General features: G+C 38.0%; 4 protein-coding genes across 4 annotated transcripts; 3 read left to right on the top strand and 1 right to left on the bottom strand.

Moving 5' to 3' along the window:
• The first annotated feature begins 119 nt into the window (after positions 1-119).
• LOC18017299 (protein PATRONUS 2) lies at positions 120-1,942 on the top strand. Its single transcript, XM_006399690.2, has 5 exons — positions 120-367; positions 460-541; positions 1,104-1,373; positions 1,462-1,505; positions 1,585-1,942. Exons 2-5 carry the CDS (start codon positions 475-477, stop codon positions 1,786-1,788), a joined length of 585 nt encoding a protein of 194 aa, XP_006399753.1. The 5' UTR covers positions 120-367; positions 460-474; the 3' UTR covers positions 1,789-1,942.
• Positions 1,871-7,724, bottom strand: LOC18017298 (PH, RCC1 and FYVE domains-containing protein 1). Its single transcript, XM_006399688.2, has 9 exons — positions 7,216-7,724; positions 6,485-6,571; positions 6,249-6,338; positions 5,692-5,772; positions 5,385-5,579; positions 3,201-5,315; positions 2,760-2,906; positions 2,347-2,669; positions 1,871-2,248 (listed from the first exon to the last, which is right to left on the bottom strand). Exons 1-9 carry the CDS (start codon positions 7,282-7,284, stop codon positions 2,131-2,133), a joined length of 3,225 nt encoding a protein of 1,074 aa, XP_006399751.1. The 5' UTR covers positions 7,285-7,724; the 3' UTR covers positions 1,871-2,130.
• A 1,663-nt stretch (positions 7,725-9,387) lies between these two features.
• Positions 9,388-10,291, top strand: LOC18017297. Its single transcript, XM_006399687.2, has one exon. It carries the CDS (start codon positions 9,446-9,448, stop codon positions 10,118-10,120), a length of 675 nt encoding a protein of 224 aa, XP_006399750.1. The 5' UTR covers positions 9,388-9,445; the 3' UTR covers positions 10,121-10,291.
• A 3,180-nt stretch (positions 10,292-13,471) lies between these two features.
• On the top strand, positions 13,472-15,739 carry LOC18017296 (protein LATERAL ROOT PRIMORDIUM 1). The gene is made up of 2 exons (XM_006399686.2): positions 13,472-14,863; positions 15,283-15,739. Exons 1-2 carry the CDS (start codon positions 14,239-14,241, stop codon positions 15,606-15,608), a joined length of 951 nt encoding a protein of 316 aa, XP_006399749.1. The 5' UTR covers positions 13,472-14,238; the 3' UTR covers positions 15,609-15,739.
• Positions 15,740-17,065: the final 1,326 nt, after the last annotated feature.

Genomic DNA, 17,065 nt, shown 5'->3' with positions numbered 1-17,065 from the left:
CTACTAATGTTAATTTATATTGTGCTAACTAAACCGAATTTCCAAACAAACCGGACAGATTAAACCGAATGCACAGTTAACGAAGAAAAATGTATGTTTCCCTTTAACATTTGAACGTTGCAATAATCCGGTCTCTGTGTTGATTTGAAAAAACTCCCCAAGAACCCTAAAAAAACTCTAAGCGCACCAGATCTGATTCATCATCGCTTTTAGACCAATACTTGCTTGATTCCGCCCTTGTTTTCTCCAGCACTCTCTTCTTAACTCGATCACATTCCCCTCCGTCTCCATCGCTCCTTGGTTGGGTTTTAACCTCTCTTGGGGAGCTCCTACACTGAAATTCCTCTATTCGTTTCATCGACATCTGGTGAGACCCTGAATGTTTGGTTTGATTGTTGTTAAAATATCGATATTGGTTTCATTTCTCGCTTATTTACTACCCAATTTGCGTGTATCTAGAGAAAAGGGAAGACCATGGCGAACACAATTGTTCGCGGGCAGATGATCTTCCAGGACGAGAATGCATTGGCTCTTGGAAAGAGTAATGTTTCTTACATTGCAATGAATCGTTGTTTTTTGGTCAGTTATTTTTCTTTCTAGAGGAGGTAAACTTGTGTTTTCTGATTTTTGTCACTGAATCTTTGGTTTTTCTTCCCAAGCCAAGGGGTAGATATATCTTTGTGATTGTAAAAAAAAAAAAAAAAAAAAAGGTCCGTATTGCTTAGAATACATTCTGAATTTTTACTTCGGGTGTAAATCAAAATCATGTCCAATAATATGCTTAGGATAACATATACAAGATGTGTGTGTCCATCTTGTATATGTTATCATCTGTAATTGCGGAAAACTCACAAGCATGAGAATGTCTGTTGAGTCATGGAACATTTTTGTTCATTATTAGATAGGAATGTTTGTTATATAGGGAGCAATCCTGGTAACTTATATTTATGAGATGAGGGAAGCAAATCTCTCAAGTTTTTGTATGTCTTTTTTTCTACTTCTGAAATCACATCACTTAGTTTTCCTCTTGACTACTGTAGAATTCCTTGTTTCCGTTGGAATTTCTCGTTCTTGTTCTTAATTTTATTTGTTTAACATTGCAGAGGCTGTTGCTGCGGGAAAAGGCAAGAGTTCCCTCGCAGGTCCAAAGAAAAATGGGGCCGGTTTTGGAAGTCGCAAGGCTCTGCATGATATTACAAACAAGTCAAAGTTGAAACCTCAAGCTTCTTCCAAGGCGAAGAAGAATCCCGAGGGAGTGGACTTTGACATAGCAAAGGAAGGTTTCTTGCATGATCACCGCAAATGCGTTGAAGAACAACAACAAAACCAGTGGGACAGTTACTTCTCTGAACACATTATCCTTCATGGACATGGTGATAATCACTGTCATTGTGAAGAAAGAACCCTTATTTCTCTATGTTTCCATTACTCTTGGTTTAATCTAATTGCTCTGCTTTTCAGATACCAACATCAAGGAAGGGATTACTGAATACGACATTAAAGAGGTAAGATTAGCTTCCCTTCCTTAGCACTCTGTCTTTTTTTTTTTTTTTTTTAACTCTTTTCGCTTGTTTTGCGCCTAAGGTGGATGACAAAAGCAGTAACACTTGGGATGAACTCAAGGAGATACCAATGGAGGAGTTCTCCGACTTGCTGGAATGCTCAACTCAGTGGCGCTCACCATCAGACTCGCCCATCCATTACCATTCTTCTTTACCTTCATCGCCTTGGCCATGGCAATTTGAAACTGTAGATTTCAAGCTCAAGGAAGATGAAGACACAACCTGAGTTCCAGCTTCGATTCTTGTTGGATTTTTACTTTGTAGTAATTTTTCAGTTCCCAGATGTTATGATGTGTCTACAAATCTGCTCCAAAACCCCTTCATTACTAAGTATTGTTTGTAGAGAGTAAAAACAATATATGCTTGTAGCATTTACAGTATGGGCACCACAAAGAATTTACAACCTTTTCTCACAACAAACACCACACAAAACCCCAAACTACAATGAAAGAAGCACTTAAAAACATCTAATTTTCTCTATATATTATCTGTTGTTATATCCCGAGATTCTGCACTCACCTGACTCGGGCGTGGAAAAATAAGAGAAGTGGGTCGGTGTTAAAGAGTTTCAATGAGGCAATTCCTCACTGGATTTGTCAACCATTCGTACGTTGTATTGTTCGTAGACTCTTCCTCTGTTATCTGCCCACCACTGTTCCGCTTGTTTCTCACTAAACTTTTTTCGGCTGTCATCAAACAAACGGTCAAGCAAAATTACATTCCAAACTTTACGGACATTTAAAAACTGATTGTTTCCTTTTGGAGAAATAAGATATGATTGTACCTAAAACGGACACGTTTGAGGTCTCTAGCACCTCCGGCTAAGGCTGTAAGAGTGATATAGACACCAGGTTCATCTTGTTCCACCCATTCCTTCTCGTTCTGTGCTTCATTCGTTGCTTCACCATTTCCATATACAGGTGTAACGGATCCATTAGAAAGCATCGGGGTATTTATGCCGTTTGACTCGGATTCTTGACTATTTGGTCGGTTTAAGATGTTAAAAGGGTCAATGCGACCAGGGCTTGAACCAAATGAATTAAGAGACGGAGGAGACTTCACACTCTTAGCTGATCCAACGGGTAATCTTTCAGCCATGTCTTTCAGCTGCACATTTACGTTGATGCTTTTAATCAGTCATAAGATACTCACCCGTACTTGCACAAACCATATTTTTATTTTTAGCTTTGAAATTACTTGAGCGGTTAGTGATTTGATCACTTCTTTTGCTGCTTTGCATCTTGTCGTCTCTTCGCTAGCGATTGCCAACGCTTCTTTTAGCTGCTTGGCCGTTCTTTCCAGCTCAACTTCTTGAAGCTGAGCCTTCCTTGTTAGACTTTCGACCTGATGTACATTTACTTGTTAGCAAGAAAGCAGTCATAAATAGTAACCGAGGCAAAAAAAAATTGTTACTTCACAAAACAAGTAAATAGGCAGCAAAAACCTTGTCAAGCCCTTTAAGTAGCTTGATCTCATATCAACATAGTAAAATCCGAAACGTAATTGACTATGATCAGAAAACACAGAATGAAAGAAATTTAACAGTTTAATCTCACCAGCTACGAGTTTTTGCAACAAAGAAATGGGTGAAGAATTATGGAAATAAGAGAAACAAAAGATGGGGGAGAGGAAACTTACCTGAGATCTTAGCTTAACAACCTCTTGGCTTAGATTATCATTGGTTCTCTTAGTATCATCCACAACAATTCTTGGTGTGGTTAGTCCCGAAAGAGTAGGAGTTGGTGTTGTTGAACGAGGTGGACTGGCACGTCTTGATATTGGGGAAGTTGCCCGTGACACAATTCGAGAACCAGGAACAGAAGCTGAGAAGAACTTTTTTGATGCTCCAAAAACTGGATTGAAGGACTTGGCTATGTTAAGCGCACCCCGTTGAGAGCTTCCACTTGGTATAGGCGAGACACGGCTACTATTGAATTCGTATTTCTTGTTCCTCTTATATCGACTGTCCACTTGTCTCATGGAGTCCATCAATGAAAGTCTAGCTAACTGTCCATCGGATCTAGAATCCAACTTGTCGTCTTTGTCAATGGGGGGATCTGATCCCTGGTTAATGCTACCTCTTCTACTCAGAGAAGAATGAGATGATGGATCAGTTTCCATGGTCTTTTTCAATTTGTTAAAACACTTGTCACACACTCTATATGGTTTGTTTGGGTTCGGTGCCATACAAGCCTTCAGAGACTTTTTATTACTGCAGGAGTGGCAAAACACTAGTCCGCAATTATAGCAATTGTGCCTCTTTCTCTTAAAATTGAAGGGCTGACGGCAACCTGAACACATGGACTGGTCCATCCCTGATGCCCACCTGTGAATGCAGACAGCTGCTGTGAAGTTAGTGCCACAGGCAATACTTTTCACCTGTTTATCCTTAAGCGACTCTACCAATGTCGGGGAATTTCTATCATCTACATCCCCATGACCAAGTCTACCATTTGATCCCTTTCCCCAAGTGTAAACCTCTGTCCTCGAAGTTAAAACTGCAACATGATAAGCACCGCAGGCAATCTCTTCGACAAAACTCTTGTGAAGTTTGCCTTCTACGCGGTTTGGAACTTTTCCATCTGCATGTGAGTTTCCAAGCTGACCATAGACAGGACTGCCCATTGTATAGACATGGCCTGATGTTGTAAGTGCAACCGTTAAACTGTGCCCACACGCAACTTGACAAAAATTGGGTTCAACAAGAGCAGCAACACAAGTAGGCACAAGTTTTGGCTCTTTATTACCATGACCAAGACGACCCTTATCACCATCACCCCATGTAAAGAGCTTTCCAGAAGAGCAATTACTTGAGCTCGAGCTCCCAACCATGACTTCCACAACTGCTGCTGTGTGCCATACACCACAAGCTGCGCGGACAGTGCGAAGACCTTTCAGAGAGTCAACCTCCCGAGGTATAAGAACACTTTTCCTGTCACCGTGGCCCAAAACACCAAAGGTCCCATCACCAAAAGTAAACAACTGCCCAGCAGAGGTCACGACTGCTGTGTGGTAAGGTCCACAAGCGATGGATGATACATGAATGCCTTCCAACAGAAAATTAACCCTTTTAGGGACCCAGTGACTGACTTCATTTCCATGTCCAAGAACACCAAAATCCCCTTTACCCCAGGTATACAAATCCCCTGATAGAGTAACTGCACAACTATGGAATTCACCACATGCTACAAGCTCAATATTTGTAGTGTTAAGTGCATCAATGAGCTTTGGATGTTGTATGTTGGAATCAACACCGTGGCCAAGCCTGCCTTCAGATTCCTCTCCCCAAGAAAAACTTTCTCCTTGTTTTGTAACAAGCACAGCATGCTGTCCACCACAAGCAATATTTTGGACGTCAAGTACTATTGTCGATTCTAAAGCTTTTGGCAATAAGGAATCCATTTTTATGTCAAACGAAGTTCCAACTCTACGGTTTCCACCACCCAAAACACCTTCTCCTATTCCTTCTCCCCAGATGAAGACATCTCCTAGTGCATCTCCATCATCATGACCAGAACCATGACTCGAGGAACTAACAGCACTTGACATACTAACCCTAAAAGCATCCATTCCCATACCCCTCATATGTCCATGCATGCTATCTGAGCCTCCAGAATGAACGGAAATAGTTCCAGAATCGGAGGGATAAAATCCTTTTGGAGGAACTGCATATAGTGCAATGTCCGATAATGCCTTGTCAAGCTTAGGCGGGCTCTCAAATGGACTGTGAATGCGATGGTGATTAGAACCATCCTGAAAGATAGTGAAATGTTCTTAGTGTTAAAATGCACAAAAGTGTATGAGGAAAACTTTTTTTAGTACCTTCTGCAAACTGTCATTGCTACTAAATGGAGAATGTAGAGGAGAGCTTCTCCGGGTATGTGTCCTTGGGCTGTTAGCTTCAGATGGTGTCCCATCACTTCTTGATTCAGTCCTCCTGTTTCTTTGATGGCAATGCGAAATCAAGGCTTTAAGACCAGTGAACCACACCTCCGCCTCATCTTTATCCTTGCAGATCTACCAAATAATATCCAACCACCAGATTAATATAATTACAGTGGCATTTCGAATGACAGGGTGATTATTTTATAGCGGAAGCAAAAAAGCAAATGGTTTAAGAAAATCTCACCACATCCAAAGACCTCTCGCTATATATTAGTGAAAAAGACTGATATTCCTTCTCGGGACGAGGATACCTCTGAAAAATAGGCTACAAGAAAGCCACGATTGCTAGAATTATCAAAATATCACACAAGATAGGTATGGCGCAAATATGCAACCTCAGACAGTCAGACTAATGAAATTGACACATGAAAAGTTGCATAAAAGATCATAAAGAAACCAAGAACGAAACGCCAACCAAACACAGCATCAAAAAAAGATCAAGGATACTTAGGAAGACAGCACTACGAAAGTAATGTAGGACTGCTACACAACTGAGTTTGGTATATAACATGCAGCTATTGGAACAGCCATAAACCACACTGTGGACCACATAATAAGGAGAACCAGACACAACTTTGGCGCTAGAACATAAATAACCTGAAGACTACACCTTCTTGGGAGGAACAGAGATCCGACCCAATAAAGAAAGTCCATGGCAAATGAATATTACCGTCCTCATGAACTCGTTCTAAGTATCTCACCAAAAGCTCAAGGGAGAATCAAAATCACACATGAACTTACAGTGCGTTGTCCAGATATGATCCTAGACACATGGCTCAGCTTCAGATGTTTCTCCTCCTTTCCGGAGATCCATATCAAAACAGTTTCATCCTGAAAGTTACAGGCAACTACTACTTAAACACCAAAGAATGAGCTACATATAAACTACGTTGTGAAAGAAAAGATAACAAAATGAAATATCACCGTGGAGTACTGCTGACAAGCGATTTAAGGAAATAGAACCAAACATGACTTACATTAGAAAGGCGAAATGGGCAGAATTTAGGCTTCCCTCTTCTTCCATACTTAAGCAAGTAAGCTCCCTTTTTCAGGGCAATGATAGCCTGAATCAATGAAATAGCATAATATAAGCAAAGTAGGTGAATCTTTTGCGATGGAGATTTCAGCTCAGTAATAACAATATCAGAAGAAATAGTGGATACAGGATATAAGCAGAAATTTACACACTGAAAAAATAGGAGGCTTAACAGATATTCAGCAGTCTTATCTCCATGATAATTGCATCTAATAAGAATCCAAGCTGAATGGTAAGAGATATAAAGTACTATCAGATAACTGAACTTTGTGATTGGTATAGTGCCAGCAAAATGAAGTCTCAGGCTATCCATTAAGCTGTAATAGTCTACCAGAGAGGCTTAATTCCACAAACGATAAGTTTGCAAGGGAACCAAAATTCACGTTCCTGAATCTAGACAAGCTCATCAGCTCCTCACAGTGAATAGGACTCCATGAAAAAACTAAAATTCATAGATAACCTCCTTGAGTTTGAAATCGACGTTAGCTCTAAGGATTCGCCTAGACAACACTCTTGTCTAACCTAAGAAATCCGAAGTGAACAATCCTACGAACAATAGATAAATCTACTTCCATAAAGACTTCCCCATTCAAAATTCAATACAAGTATACTAAAATACGACTTGGGGTTAATTATAGCAACATCGACATGGAGAAGGGAATAACAAAAAACCTGCTCGATATCTCTCTCCACTGGACCGGCTCTGCTAAGATCCGACGCCATCCTCCCGTTTCTCGACATACACGAATTTCAACGAAGTTCCTCAGAACCTAAACCCTCCATCCACTTTACTCTTGAGCTCAAATGTGAAAATGAAAATATATACATTCACGGAATCCACTAATCAATCATCTCCATGATCATCGATATCGAAACAACTCTAACACGTTTACTTCCATCTGAGTAGCCGCAAAGCAACTATGTTCCAGCTCGAATAGATTCAAATCGATCCGAATAGCAAAAAGAAGAAGCCGCCGTTCAAGCAAGAGAAATCAGAGAATGACTTGGTTGAGAATGCTGATAAGCTCTTCTGAAGACGCGAGAGAAAGTGAGCAACTATTGGGAGGACATGTGATGATCTCTACTACGCAGTTTTCTAGCGAGAGAGAAAGAGAGAAGAGAGATGAGAAAGATTAGAGAGAGAGAGACCAAAAGGTGGATTCTACAGACGAGAGAAATAAATCTTCCTTTTGCTTTTTATTATTTTCTTAGTTTCCCGTCTAACTATATTTATTATCAATAATTTAACTTGTGTTAAGGATCAACTCATTGGAATAGACCTATGTTTTTATGGATTACATGGATTATATATTTGCATTATTTGAAAATTTAGTCATAATATGTGTTATTTAATTATTAATTTTAAATATTTTAGCTTAGTTTGTGTGTCTTCTTCAATTAATGACCTGAAATATAAACTGAAGTGTGATGTTATTTACACTAATATACCTTTAATATAAACTAAGAAATTTTTAACAAATATTTTAAAGAGCTCGTTTTCCAGTCAAATCCCTTGGCAAGTTAATGGAAAATCCTACTTCCAATGGCCAGTGGGCAACATGTTAGGGGGAAGTGTACTAGTCATGAATGTCACCCTGGAAAATTTATGGTTAGCCAATATTCTTCCCTTTTTTTTGGTCGCCAATATTCTGCAAAACAGAAATTATCGACAGATAAACATTGATCAGATTTTCGACATATATGTGATGATCTAGTTGAACTTTCCGGAACGAACAACTGATTAGTCTCTAACATGCTTCAATCCAAGCTGAAAAGTGAAAACTATCCAGAATTTGTCATACAAAAGCACTAACATGCGTTTTAGAATAATTTATGCGTGTTTCTTTGGAAAAAAAAATCGATGTGCGTTTGAATCAGGGCCGTGTCTTATTATGCAGATTTTAGAGGCCCATTACTTGGATCCATCTTAGATTTCCGTTTCATATACAGATTCTGACACAAAAATGATATATTTTTTTTTTTTTTGTGTCCAACACATAAATGATATATTTGATTCTTAATAAAATTGAAAAAAAAAGTCCCCAAAATTTTAAACTAATTAACAAAGTAAATTACGGTAACTGATACGAGCGTCTCATCTATTTTTCTCTATATACTCAAATCTCAGCTAGAATGAACCCAAAAAAACGATATACAAAGTTTCAGTAATCTCAAAACCCTTATGATACCATAATTTAACTCAACCGTCGTTCATGTTGTTGCCCTTAAAAGCTAAAGTACCGAAGACCATATATATAGACCATATGTGAGAGTCATCGAATTTAAAGGTTTTGTGTGGTTATATCTATTGATAATTTGATATCATATATGTTTGTCGTCAGCGATGTTAAATGATTTATGGACAACGTAAACACAGGAAAATTGGATAAGATAAGGAAGTATGTATGTGGACCATTATATAACCCGTTCTTAGGTACAGTTGTCACAAAATAAATCACGAGCTCAACGTGTTGTAACGAGAATAAAATACTAATTAAAGATAAGATTAAATTCTTTGACCTTTTAATTTGTGTAACTACTTACACGACTCTATGTAAATTTTGTAATTAGAGTATTATAAAATGCAACTTTATGCCAGGAAACTAAACCCAAAAAAATGTGCAATAAGGATATATATAAACAATAACCTCAAACGGAGAGAGAGGATCAAAGCCGAGAGGATTGACCATAGGACCGACCTCATAAATTAATCATGTGGAGAAGCAAATATTTGGAGTCTTTTGACCACTTCAAAAGTCAACTCTCCTTCAAGTGGTTGCCTTTTAACTACAAACAAAACACAAACACCATAAAGACAGATCCATCTATATATCGTTCCTCTTATATAATACGACAATCCACAACTTTCCAGCTTAAAAACAAAACCTATCTGTGAAAACAAATGGGCAAATCTCTAATCACTTCTTGTTTTCCTACAATCCGTAGACGCCAAGCAACTGTCACGCTAGTTTTCTTTGAGCACGGATCCACCAAAACCCTAAGTGACTCCAAGAAACATGTTGCTGGAGAAATCATGTTTGAGTTTCCCGATCAAATCGTGTGCCACGCAGATTCATTCTTCATCGGCCGTCCGGTTCCAGCTCTAGCCATGGACGACTTTCTCATCCCTGGTCAAACCTATTTCGTCTTACCCATCGAACGTTTCGCCTACAGAATCTTAACCACTTCGTGTCTCTCGATCTTCAACTCTAACTTTGAAAATGTTCGGTCGACTAATCAACCACCGTTGAATTTCACGGCGCCGTCGAGTCCACCGCCGTTCGAGTATTCTAAGGGACTAAACGGGAAGATTCTGATAAAAATTTCTCCGGAGTTTATCATTAGTCTTATATGTAAGAACAGGAACAGAAACGAAGAAGAGGCAATAATAGATTGTGGTGAAAGCAGTGATGATCAGATTTGTAATTCTCCCGAGTTAAAGAAGCATTATGATCAACTTGTCGGAACGAGAGAACACTTATGGTCGCCGAAGTTGCAGACCATCTCCGAGCATGAGATTAGGGTTTCTCCATTAAGGTTCTTGGGGATTATTCGGAGGCAACAAGAAGTGAATTGATTAAACTATGAAAAGTATTCTTGTTTCTTCTTTTGTATTTGTTTTGAAAAAAATATGGAAAAAAATTTAGAGTGGTTAGTTGAATGTTTGTTATCAAGTTAGTCATGCATGACAAGTTGACAAATTGCATGTTTTTGTTGTATATATTTCCACAAAGTAATATATTAATTTGTGAGGTCCTCCAGGATGTATATATGATATATGGTTCATGCTTGAGCTTGACAATTCAACACTAATTTAATTAACGCTGCGTCGTCGAATGTCAATTCATTGTAGCTTTCGTAATTTATTGGCTTCGTTTGATGGTCTTCAAAAGATAGAATATAAATTAAAAGAACACAACTAACGACTTCTTCGATCTTCTGTTTCTTCATTATTCTTCCTACTAAACTAAAACCTATCAACTTTGAATTTTCCTCTAATTGCCAATAAAATACCATTTTTATTGTCAGCACAGGTGACTCTCTCTAGCTAATACAATATATTGGAAGGATACCATTTTCGCACTTGTTTCCGTCTATTTATTTGTGTATTTCAACAGACTAAAATACCAATTTTATTAATTGGTTTTGACTTTTGAGCCTTTGGCTGTCCTTGCGGTTACTACGCTTGTATGGCTGTTCGAACTCAGGTAAAATGACCATTTTTAAGTCCTAAAAATCGTTTAACCACGGTTGTGTTTTTCAATATTTCATTTTTAAAAAGTAAAAGAAATCACTGCACTTCTCTAAATTCGATCTTGGCCTATAGCATGTTAAAGATGTTCGAAGATGTGTTTGGTACCATTGTTTTTAAATATCGAGATATGAATTTAATTTATACACTGTAAATAATCGTTTTAAGAATCGAAACTATCATAATCAGTCTCTCCGAGTAGATCGATCAAATTGATACTAATGCTAGGGAAAGATGATAAACAATTTACATTGCACATGTATAAATTTGATTTAAAATATATAAAAACTGTGTTTATACGAAGCAAAATATATTTAAATTTTAAGTGGATCACGTTTACTAATTCCTGTACTGGTGTGTTGGTCGACTTCTCCTCTTATGATTCCTTCCAAACAAAGTCGAACTAGAGTGCAAAGGGTAACTTCTTGTAGAAGGCACTAAAATCACCATCTAGACCATCCAAACATGGTATATACGTAACAACTTTAATGTATGAACGTCCAACACGTACGCCTAAGAGCATCCGACATCAAACCAAAAACCAAACCGCTAAGTCATCCGAAAACATGATGAACCAGTGAATCTAACCGGCCAGTATGAGTACCGGTTCGTAAAAAGATTAAAAAGAAAGAGGGGAAATTAGGGCGCGTGGGGCCGACGGATGTCGGAGGGAAGTGAGACAACACGCCACCATCCGCCGATTAGGCAAAGAAGCATTGGTCTTTGTCTCGACTCCCTCCATTATTGGTTTTACTTTTGTTTTTTTGCAAACATTTTCCTCTCTCGAGCCCCGTGCCCTTCTGCTCCTTTTCTTTTACTTTGTCATAAAAATCTACTGCTGCTACATGCTTTTGTTTTTCCTAGTTTTTATTATTTTCAGAAATAACGTTAAACACTCTTTCTTTTCCTTTTTTTTTTCACTTCCGTAAAACCTTATCATTTTTAGCTTCTTTGCATATAGACATAAATGTTATCACCATCAGCTATAATCTCGTATTCAATATTTAATTTTCCCAGTTTGTTTTTGAAGAGCGAGAAATAGGACACAAACCCAAATGATAGACCGGAATATATATGATCAACAAATGAAAAGATTCAAATCGCTAATTTGTTACTTATTCTCTCTTTTTTTCAATCATATTTTTTTGTAAACCTACAAGACATTAAAAATTACTTTCTGATGACATTAACAAAATAACAAGTGACAATTTTGAAAGACAATTACTTACTTAGTGGTTAATTTGAAACATAACACCACATATATACTGTTTTGTATCATTTCAGTTAAGAGAGATATCAAGTAAAAGGCAAAATCATACTTGAAAATTAAAATGTGTTGTTAGGGCCTTAACGCTGTGTTGAAAAGAAGTAAAGAACTGTGGGTTCAAAGAGATGAAACGGGCTTAAACACCTCAAAAGAAAAGCAATGATTCGACGGCCGCAAAGCGTGGTAAGGAGACGACGAACATTTTAGTGAAAGGGTTCTTTCACGTGCATTACTCAAATCAATTATTCTCCTTTTAAAGCTTTATATATATATATATATATAAAAAATAAAAATAAAGCGACTTTTTCTTAATTGCAATAAACGTACGTACAAAGATGCATATATAACTAATTAATTAAGACCTAATCCTCAAGACTTTTGGTGTTAACCAAGGGCTTCTGAACCTAGACTCGACTAATTTTGGAGTGAGAGATAGATGACCAAAACAACTTATCCACCCAGTTTCGGCTGGCCGTCGATAATTTTGTTTCAAATATGAATCAACAAACTAATGGAAAAACGAATTTATGTTGTCCCAAGTCGAACTATCACTTGACCACCAATGGTAAGTTCTTAGTGACTTAATCAGAACGATTTTGGTAAACCTGAATTATATGATAGATGTCACAAGACGAACATATCAGAAAATAACTAACGTGTTTGATGGCTTTTTCAAGATATATTAATTGATAAGTCAAAGCAATGTGTTTCATTCATTTCATGAATGATGACGAGTTATAGCCGAGAGATAAATAACACTAATATTGTCAAAATGGATATGTAGTTGGTATCGACGAGTTTGTAGAGAAGCGAGAGTACCCAACTTCGTTTCTCATTTTAACCACCGACCTATATTTAGTGGTGGCCAAGCAACTTAGCAACACATACTCTTTTTTTTTTGGAAGACCGTGAAGTTATAGTTTTGTTTTTTTTTTGTTAAGATAAAACTATTTAGGTACTACTAGTGGACCTATAATTTATTATTATGTTTTCGAATGCCTTATGTTCCGGCGAGCTGATCTTGGATATTTTGGCCACCTCTAGCTATTTGTGGGTGTAGCAAAAGTCCGAAAACGCTTGTGTGTGTGTGGGGTAATACCGTACCGAACCATGGACTTAAAGAGAGTCAACCGGTGCAACCGGCGGGAATTATGACGCGCAAGTGGAGCCACGCGCACGAGCGCTGGTGGTGAACCTTGTCATCTGATAAAGCATAATATAGAAATTATTTTAAAAAAATGAAACTTCAGCTAAAATCCAAAAGCAAAGGAGAAGAAGGTATCATGTGCCATTTCTTTGAGTTATTATTATTAAAAACATAATAGCCAGAAATAATAAACAAAAGGGTATATTTAAAAAAAAAACACACAGATAAATTTGTATTCACTTTCCTCTATCTTTCTGCAGTTGTCCATGATGATTATTAGAGAGAGACAGGAACAAGAAGAAACAATCTAGTAGAAGAAGGAAACAAAATTTACATCATGCAGTATTGTTTTTAAGAAGATCCAGAAGAAACCCCCAAAGAGAGTACAAGAAACATCAGATAGCAACAAGATAGAATATAAGATTTTTAGAGAGAGAAAGTTGAGTTGCAGTGTTAAGATTTCTTAGAGAGAGGAACCGAAAGAAAGAAGAGTTGCAGTGTTCTTTTTCCTCCTGTGAAGAACAGAGAGAGAGAGAGAGACAGACACCAAAATAAATAAAGTCAAAAGTGTCAGTAGCTAGATTACACGATCTTCTTTCTTCTTCTATCCCCATCAGATTATGTTTATATAGATTTTCAGAAAAAGAAGGAATCTTGTATAGACTTATGGTTTATGTACATTGGAGCTGTGTTCTTCGTTTGTTTACTTAGAAAATAAAACCTTTGTTTTACATTAGATATTTTTTTTTGTAATTTTTAATTTTTGTGGGATTTAGGGTTTCGATTTAATCAGCTGTGGCAACGACGAGGAGGCATAATCTGCCGTCGGATTCCGGTGCCTTCACCGACTGGGCGGCGACGACGACGACGTCTTCACGCGCCACCGAGGATTTATCTCTTGGTTTCAATGCTGGTCCCACCGTCATCCACGGTGGTTTAGACTCAGCTTCCACCGCCGTCGGCGTTCCGTCATGGCCTCCCGGAACCTCCGTCCGATACGGCCTTCCATCGTCGGCGGCGGCAACGGAGATGGGCATGGTCGGTCTAAGAGACGTCTACCTTGTTGCTCCGGCTTACCACCACCACCAGAACGCCGGGGTTGTATCTGGATCCGACCATATTAACAGTAATGCGGCGGCGCTCGGTGTGGGAGTGATTCCTCTCCTCACGGCTGCGCCGCCGCAGCAAAACGTGGAAGATACCGACATTAACTTCCTCGGAGACAGCCGGAGATGGCAGAACAACAACAATAATAACCAGACGCAGTATCTTCAGTTCAAGAGCACAACTCACCAAGCGACGGTCGGATCAAGCTCAAACAACTCGGGGTCTGGTTCAGCCGCGTCGGGAACAGCCACGTGTCAAGACTGTGGAAACCAAGCGAAGAAGGAGTGTAAGCAGAGGCGGTGCAGGACTTGCTGCAAGAGCCGTGGCTTTGAATGTTCGACTCACGTGAAGAGCACGTGGGTCTCTGCGGCTCGTAGGAGAGAGAGGCAGGTCTTGCCCACGGCGAATCCAACGGCTGGCTCGTCTCTTTCGACCTCCTCCGGGACCAAGAAACCGAGGATTATGGGGTCTCAACAACAAGCCACTTCTCATACTTCAACTTCTAACACTCCTCCTCAAAGTTTCGATACCAGCTCCAGCCGCCAAGGTAATAATATTACACTTCATTCATTTGTATACTAATATTTTTACATGAATTCATGGTTGTAAATTAACACTTGTTGATGATTAATGCTACGGATGATCAAGCAAGGTTTTAGTGGTTTGGTTTCCGAATGATGGTGATCAAAATAAAACATACTATAGGTCGTTTTGATACATTCAATTTTCGGTTTAAAGAAATTTCTAAGTTTTTATTTGGTCTTGGTTATACAAAAATGAATTTCATTTCAACCATTGTCAAATTTAAGATCGGATAAGTTTATCTGAAAGGCTCATATGTAATGTTATGTCGTTACATTAAATCAGTTGTATTTGTGAAAAGTAGGTGTTTGGTGGTAATGATCATAATTATGTATTTTGATTTGGTGATAATGATTCATAATTGTGTTGTTTTATATATGCAAGATGGAGGAGGGTCAAGAGAAGCGTGGCCGGGGCAGGTTAAGGCTGCGGCAGTGTTCAAGTGTGTGAGAGTGACGGCAGTGGAGGATGGGGACGACGAGTACGCATACCAGGCGGTGGTGCAAATCGGTGGCCATGTATTTAAAGGCTTCTTGTATGATCAAGGGCTTGAACCTAAAGAAGGTTTTCCTAATATGTCCGATTTGCATTTAGGTGGTGGTGGTGGAGCCAATAACCATAACGGAGTGTCTGCCTCGCCGCCTGTTCTCGACCCACCAAATGTCTACGGTGGTCGTGGTGGTGGTGCAGGCGGTGGGTTTTACGGTTAAACTTCTTTTGATGTATTTGTTTTTATAATTTCCAAATGGGGTTGGTTGGATACAAACTAATAGTTCACTAATTCTATTTTATGAATTGTCCATGTGGACGAAACACCTCTCTAATGCTGCAACAAAACATTCTTGGCAGATGTTTTTTTTTTTTACCTTAATTGGTGGGAGATTGTTGTTGTGTTCTTTTTGTTTTATATTCAAACGTACCATAATGTTGTGTATTTTTACATTAATCTAAAAATATTTATAGAGACGATCCTTATTATAAATATCAATTTAAGAAAATATAGATATTTTCAATTTCAGAGTTGGAGATTTCGATTCATTCTTAGCGGGTGAAGTTTAGTTGGCTAGTGTTTTTAAGTGTTTACTTATGTAACTTTTCTTTTCATTTCATGTCTAAATAATAAAATTCTAGTGAGAAAAAATATACAGGACTACTAACATAAGTTTTTCTAACATTCTATGATTTTATTTCGTTCAAGTGTTTTGATATTCCATTAATTTATTATTTATTTATTTACAGATACCACTAAATATCTTACCTTTTCCCCCTAAAAAAAACTAGTTGGCATATATGTCTCATTTTGTCAACCCATATTATTGTACCGGTTATAGCTTCTGAATCTAAAATTTGGATTTTCTTCCATTGCCAAATTAAATGCTATATTCTTCATATGCAACAATTCATGAGTTATTATCACCCATCAAATGTTTATGGCTTAAAAGCTGTTTTGCTATAATCTGACTCACTGAGCCTATCTATGCACTTTTTAGCCGTTACTATTTCCGCTGACTTAGATCAAAATCGGAAGGATACTTCGTTATCTTGTGACTTCCACCTAGGCAGATTGGTGTGCACTGTTTCCTGTAGTCGATCCTGTCCAAAAAAGGTTGGTCGAATTCCATAATTTATAGATTGGATTATGTGCGCGTTACTACTGTTGTTTCACAACTACATCTTGCAAAAACACCTCTTACATTAATCCTTTCTACAAAAACAACTATGGCTACTATACCATTCAAACAGTTAAACTGAATACCCATAATGTCAAACCATAGATTTTTCGCCACCAAATTGTTAAGCATCAGAACATATATAATCTTGTCTAGCCATGTATTCTCAGAAATATAGATATTACTTCTATAGAAAAGAAGACTTCTAATTAAAACCTGAATATGCGTGTGTGTGTGAAAACACACTTACGCATGAAGACACTTGGTGAATAAGAACTTCATTCAAATATATTTCTGAGCTTGAATGTGGATTCGAATATCTCGAACATAAAATAATTGAATTCTCATATGTTTTATGCTTTATGTAGGAATAAAGCCAAAAAAAGGCTAATTTATTCCTTTAAACACTGTACCATATAATAAAACAACATTAATAAATTCGACTGTGTCGTAGGCTTTATAGGGTTTAGGCTTTTTAAACTTTCGAACGTTATATT

The sequence above is a fragment of the Eutrema salsugineum genome, unplaced genomic scaffold (assembly GCF_000478725.1).
Source record: "Eutrema salsugineum unplaced genomic scaffold, Eutsalg1_0 scaffold_2, whole genome shotgun sequence".
NCBI lineage: Eukaryota > Viridiplantae > Streptophyta > Magnoliopsida > Brassicales > Brassicaceae > Eutrema > Eutrema salsugineum.
The sequence above is the reverse complement of the archived record's forward strand: the minus strand, read 5'-3'. Positions and strand labels throughout refer to the sequence as shown.

Bases quoted from the DNA above. Each gene is read 5' to 3' on its own strand.
- LOC18017298 (XM_006399688.2), bottom strand. From the start codon at position 7,284: ATGTCGAGAAACGGGAGGATGGCGTCGGATCTTAGCAGAGCCGGTCCA. The intron at 6,339-6,484 runs GTAAGTCATGTT...TGTAACTTTCAG, and splicing joins GCCCATTTCGCCTTTCTAAT to GATGAAACTGTTTTGATATG. The intron at 5,773-6,248 runs GTAAGTTCATGT...GCTTTCTTGTAG, and splicing joins TCATATCTGGACAACGCACT to CCTATTTTTCAGAGGTATCC.
- LOC18017299 (XM_006399690.2), top strand. From the start codon at position 475: ATGGCGAACACAATTGTTCGCGGGCAGATGATCTTCCAGGACGAGAAT. The intron at 542-1,103 runs GTAATGTTTCTT...TTAACATTGCAG, and splicing joins TGCATTGGCTCTTGGAAAGA to AGGCTGTTGCTGCGGGAAAA. The intron at 1,506-1,584 runs GTAAGATTAGCT...TTTGCGCCTAAG, and splicing joins CTGAATACGACATTAAAGAG to GTGGATGACAAAAGCAGTAA.
- LOC18017297 (XM_006399687.2), top strand. From the start codon at position 9,446: ATGGGCAAATCTCTAATCACTTCTTGTTTTCCTACAATCCGTAGACGC.
- LOC18017296 (XM_006399686.2), top strand. From the start codon at position 14,239: ATGGGCATGGTCGGTCTAAGAGACGTCTACCTTGTTGCTCCGGCTTAC. The intron at 14,864-15,282 runs GTAATAATATTA...TATATATGCAAG, and splicing joins TACCAGCTCCAGCCGCCAAG to ATGGAGGAGGGTCAAGAGAA.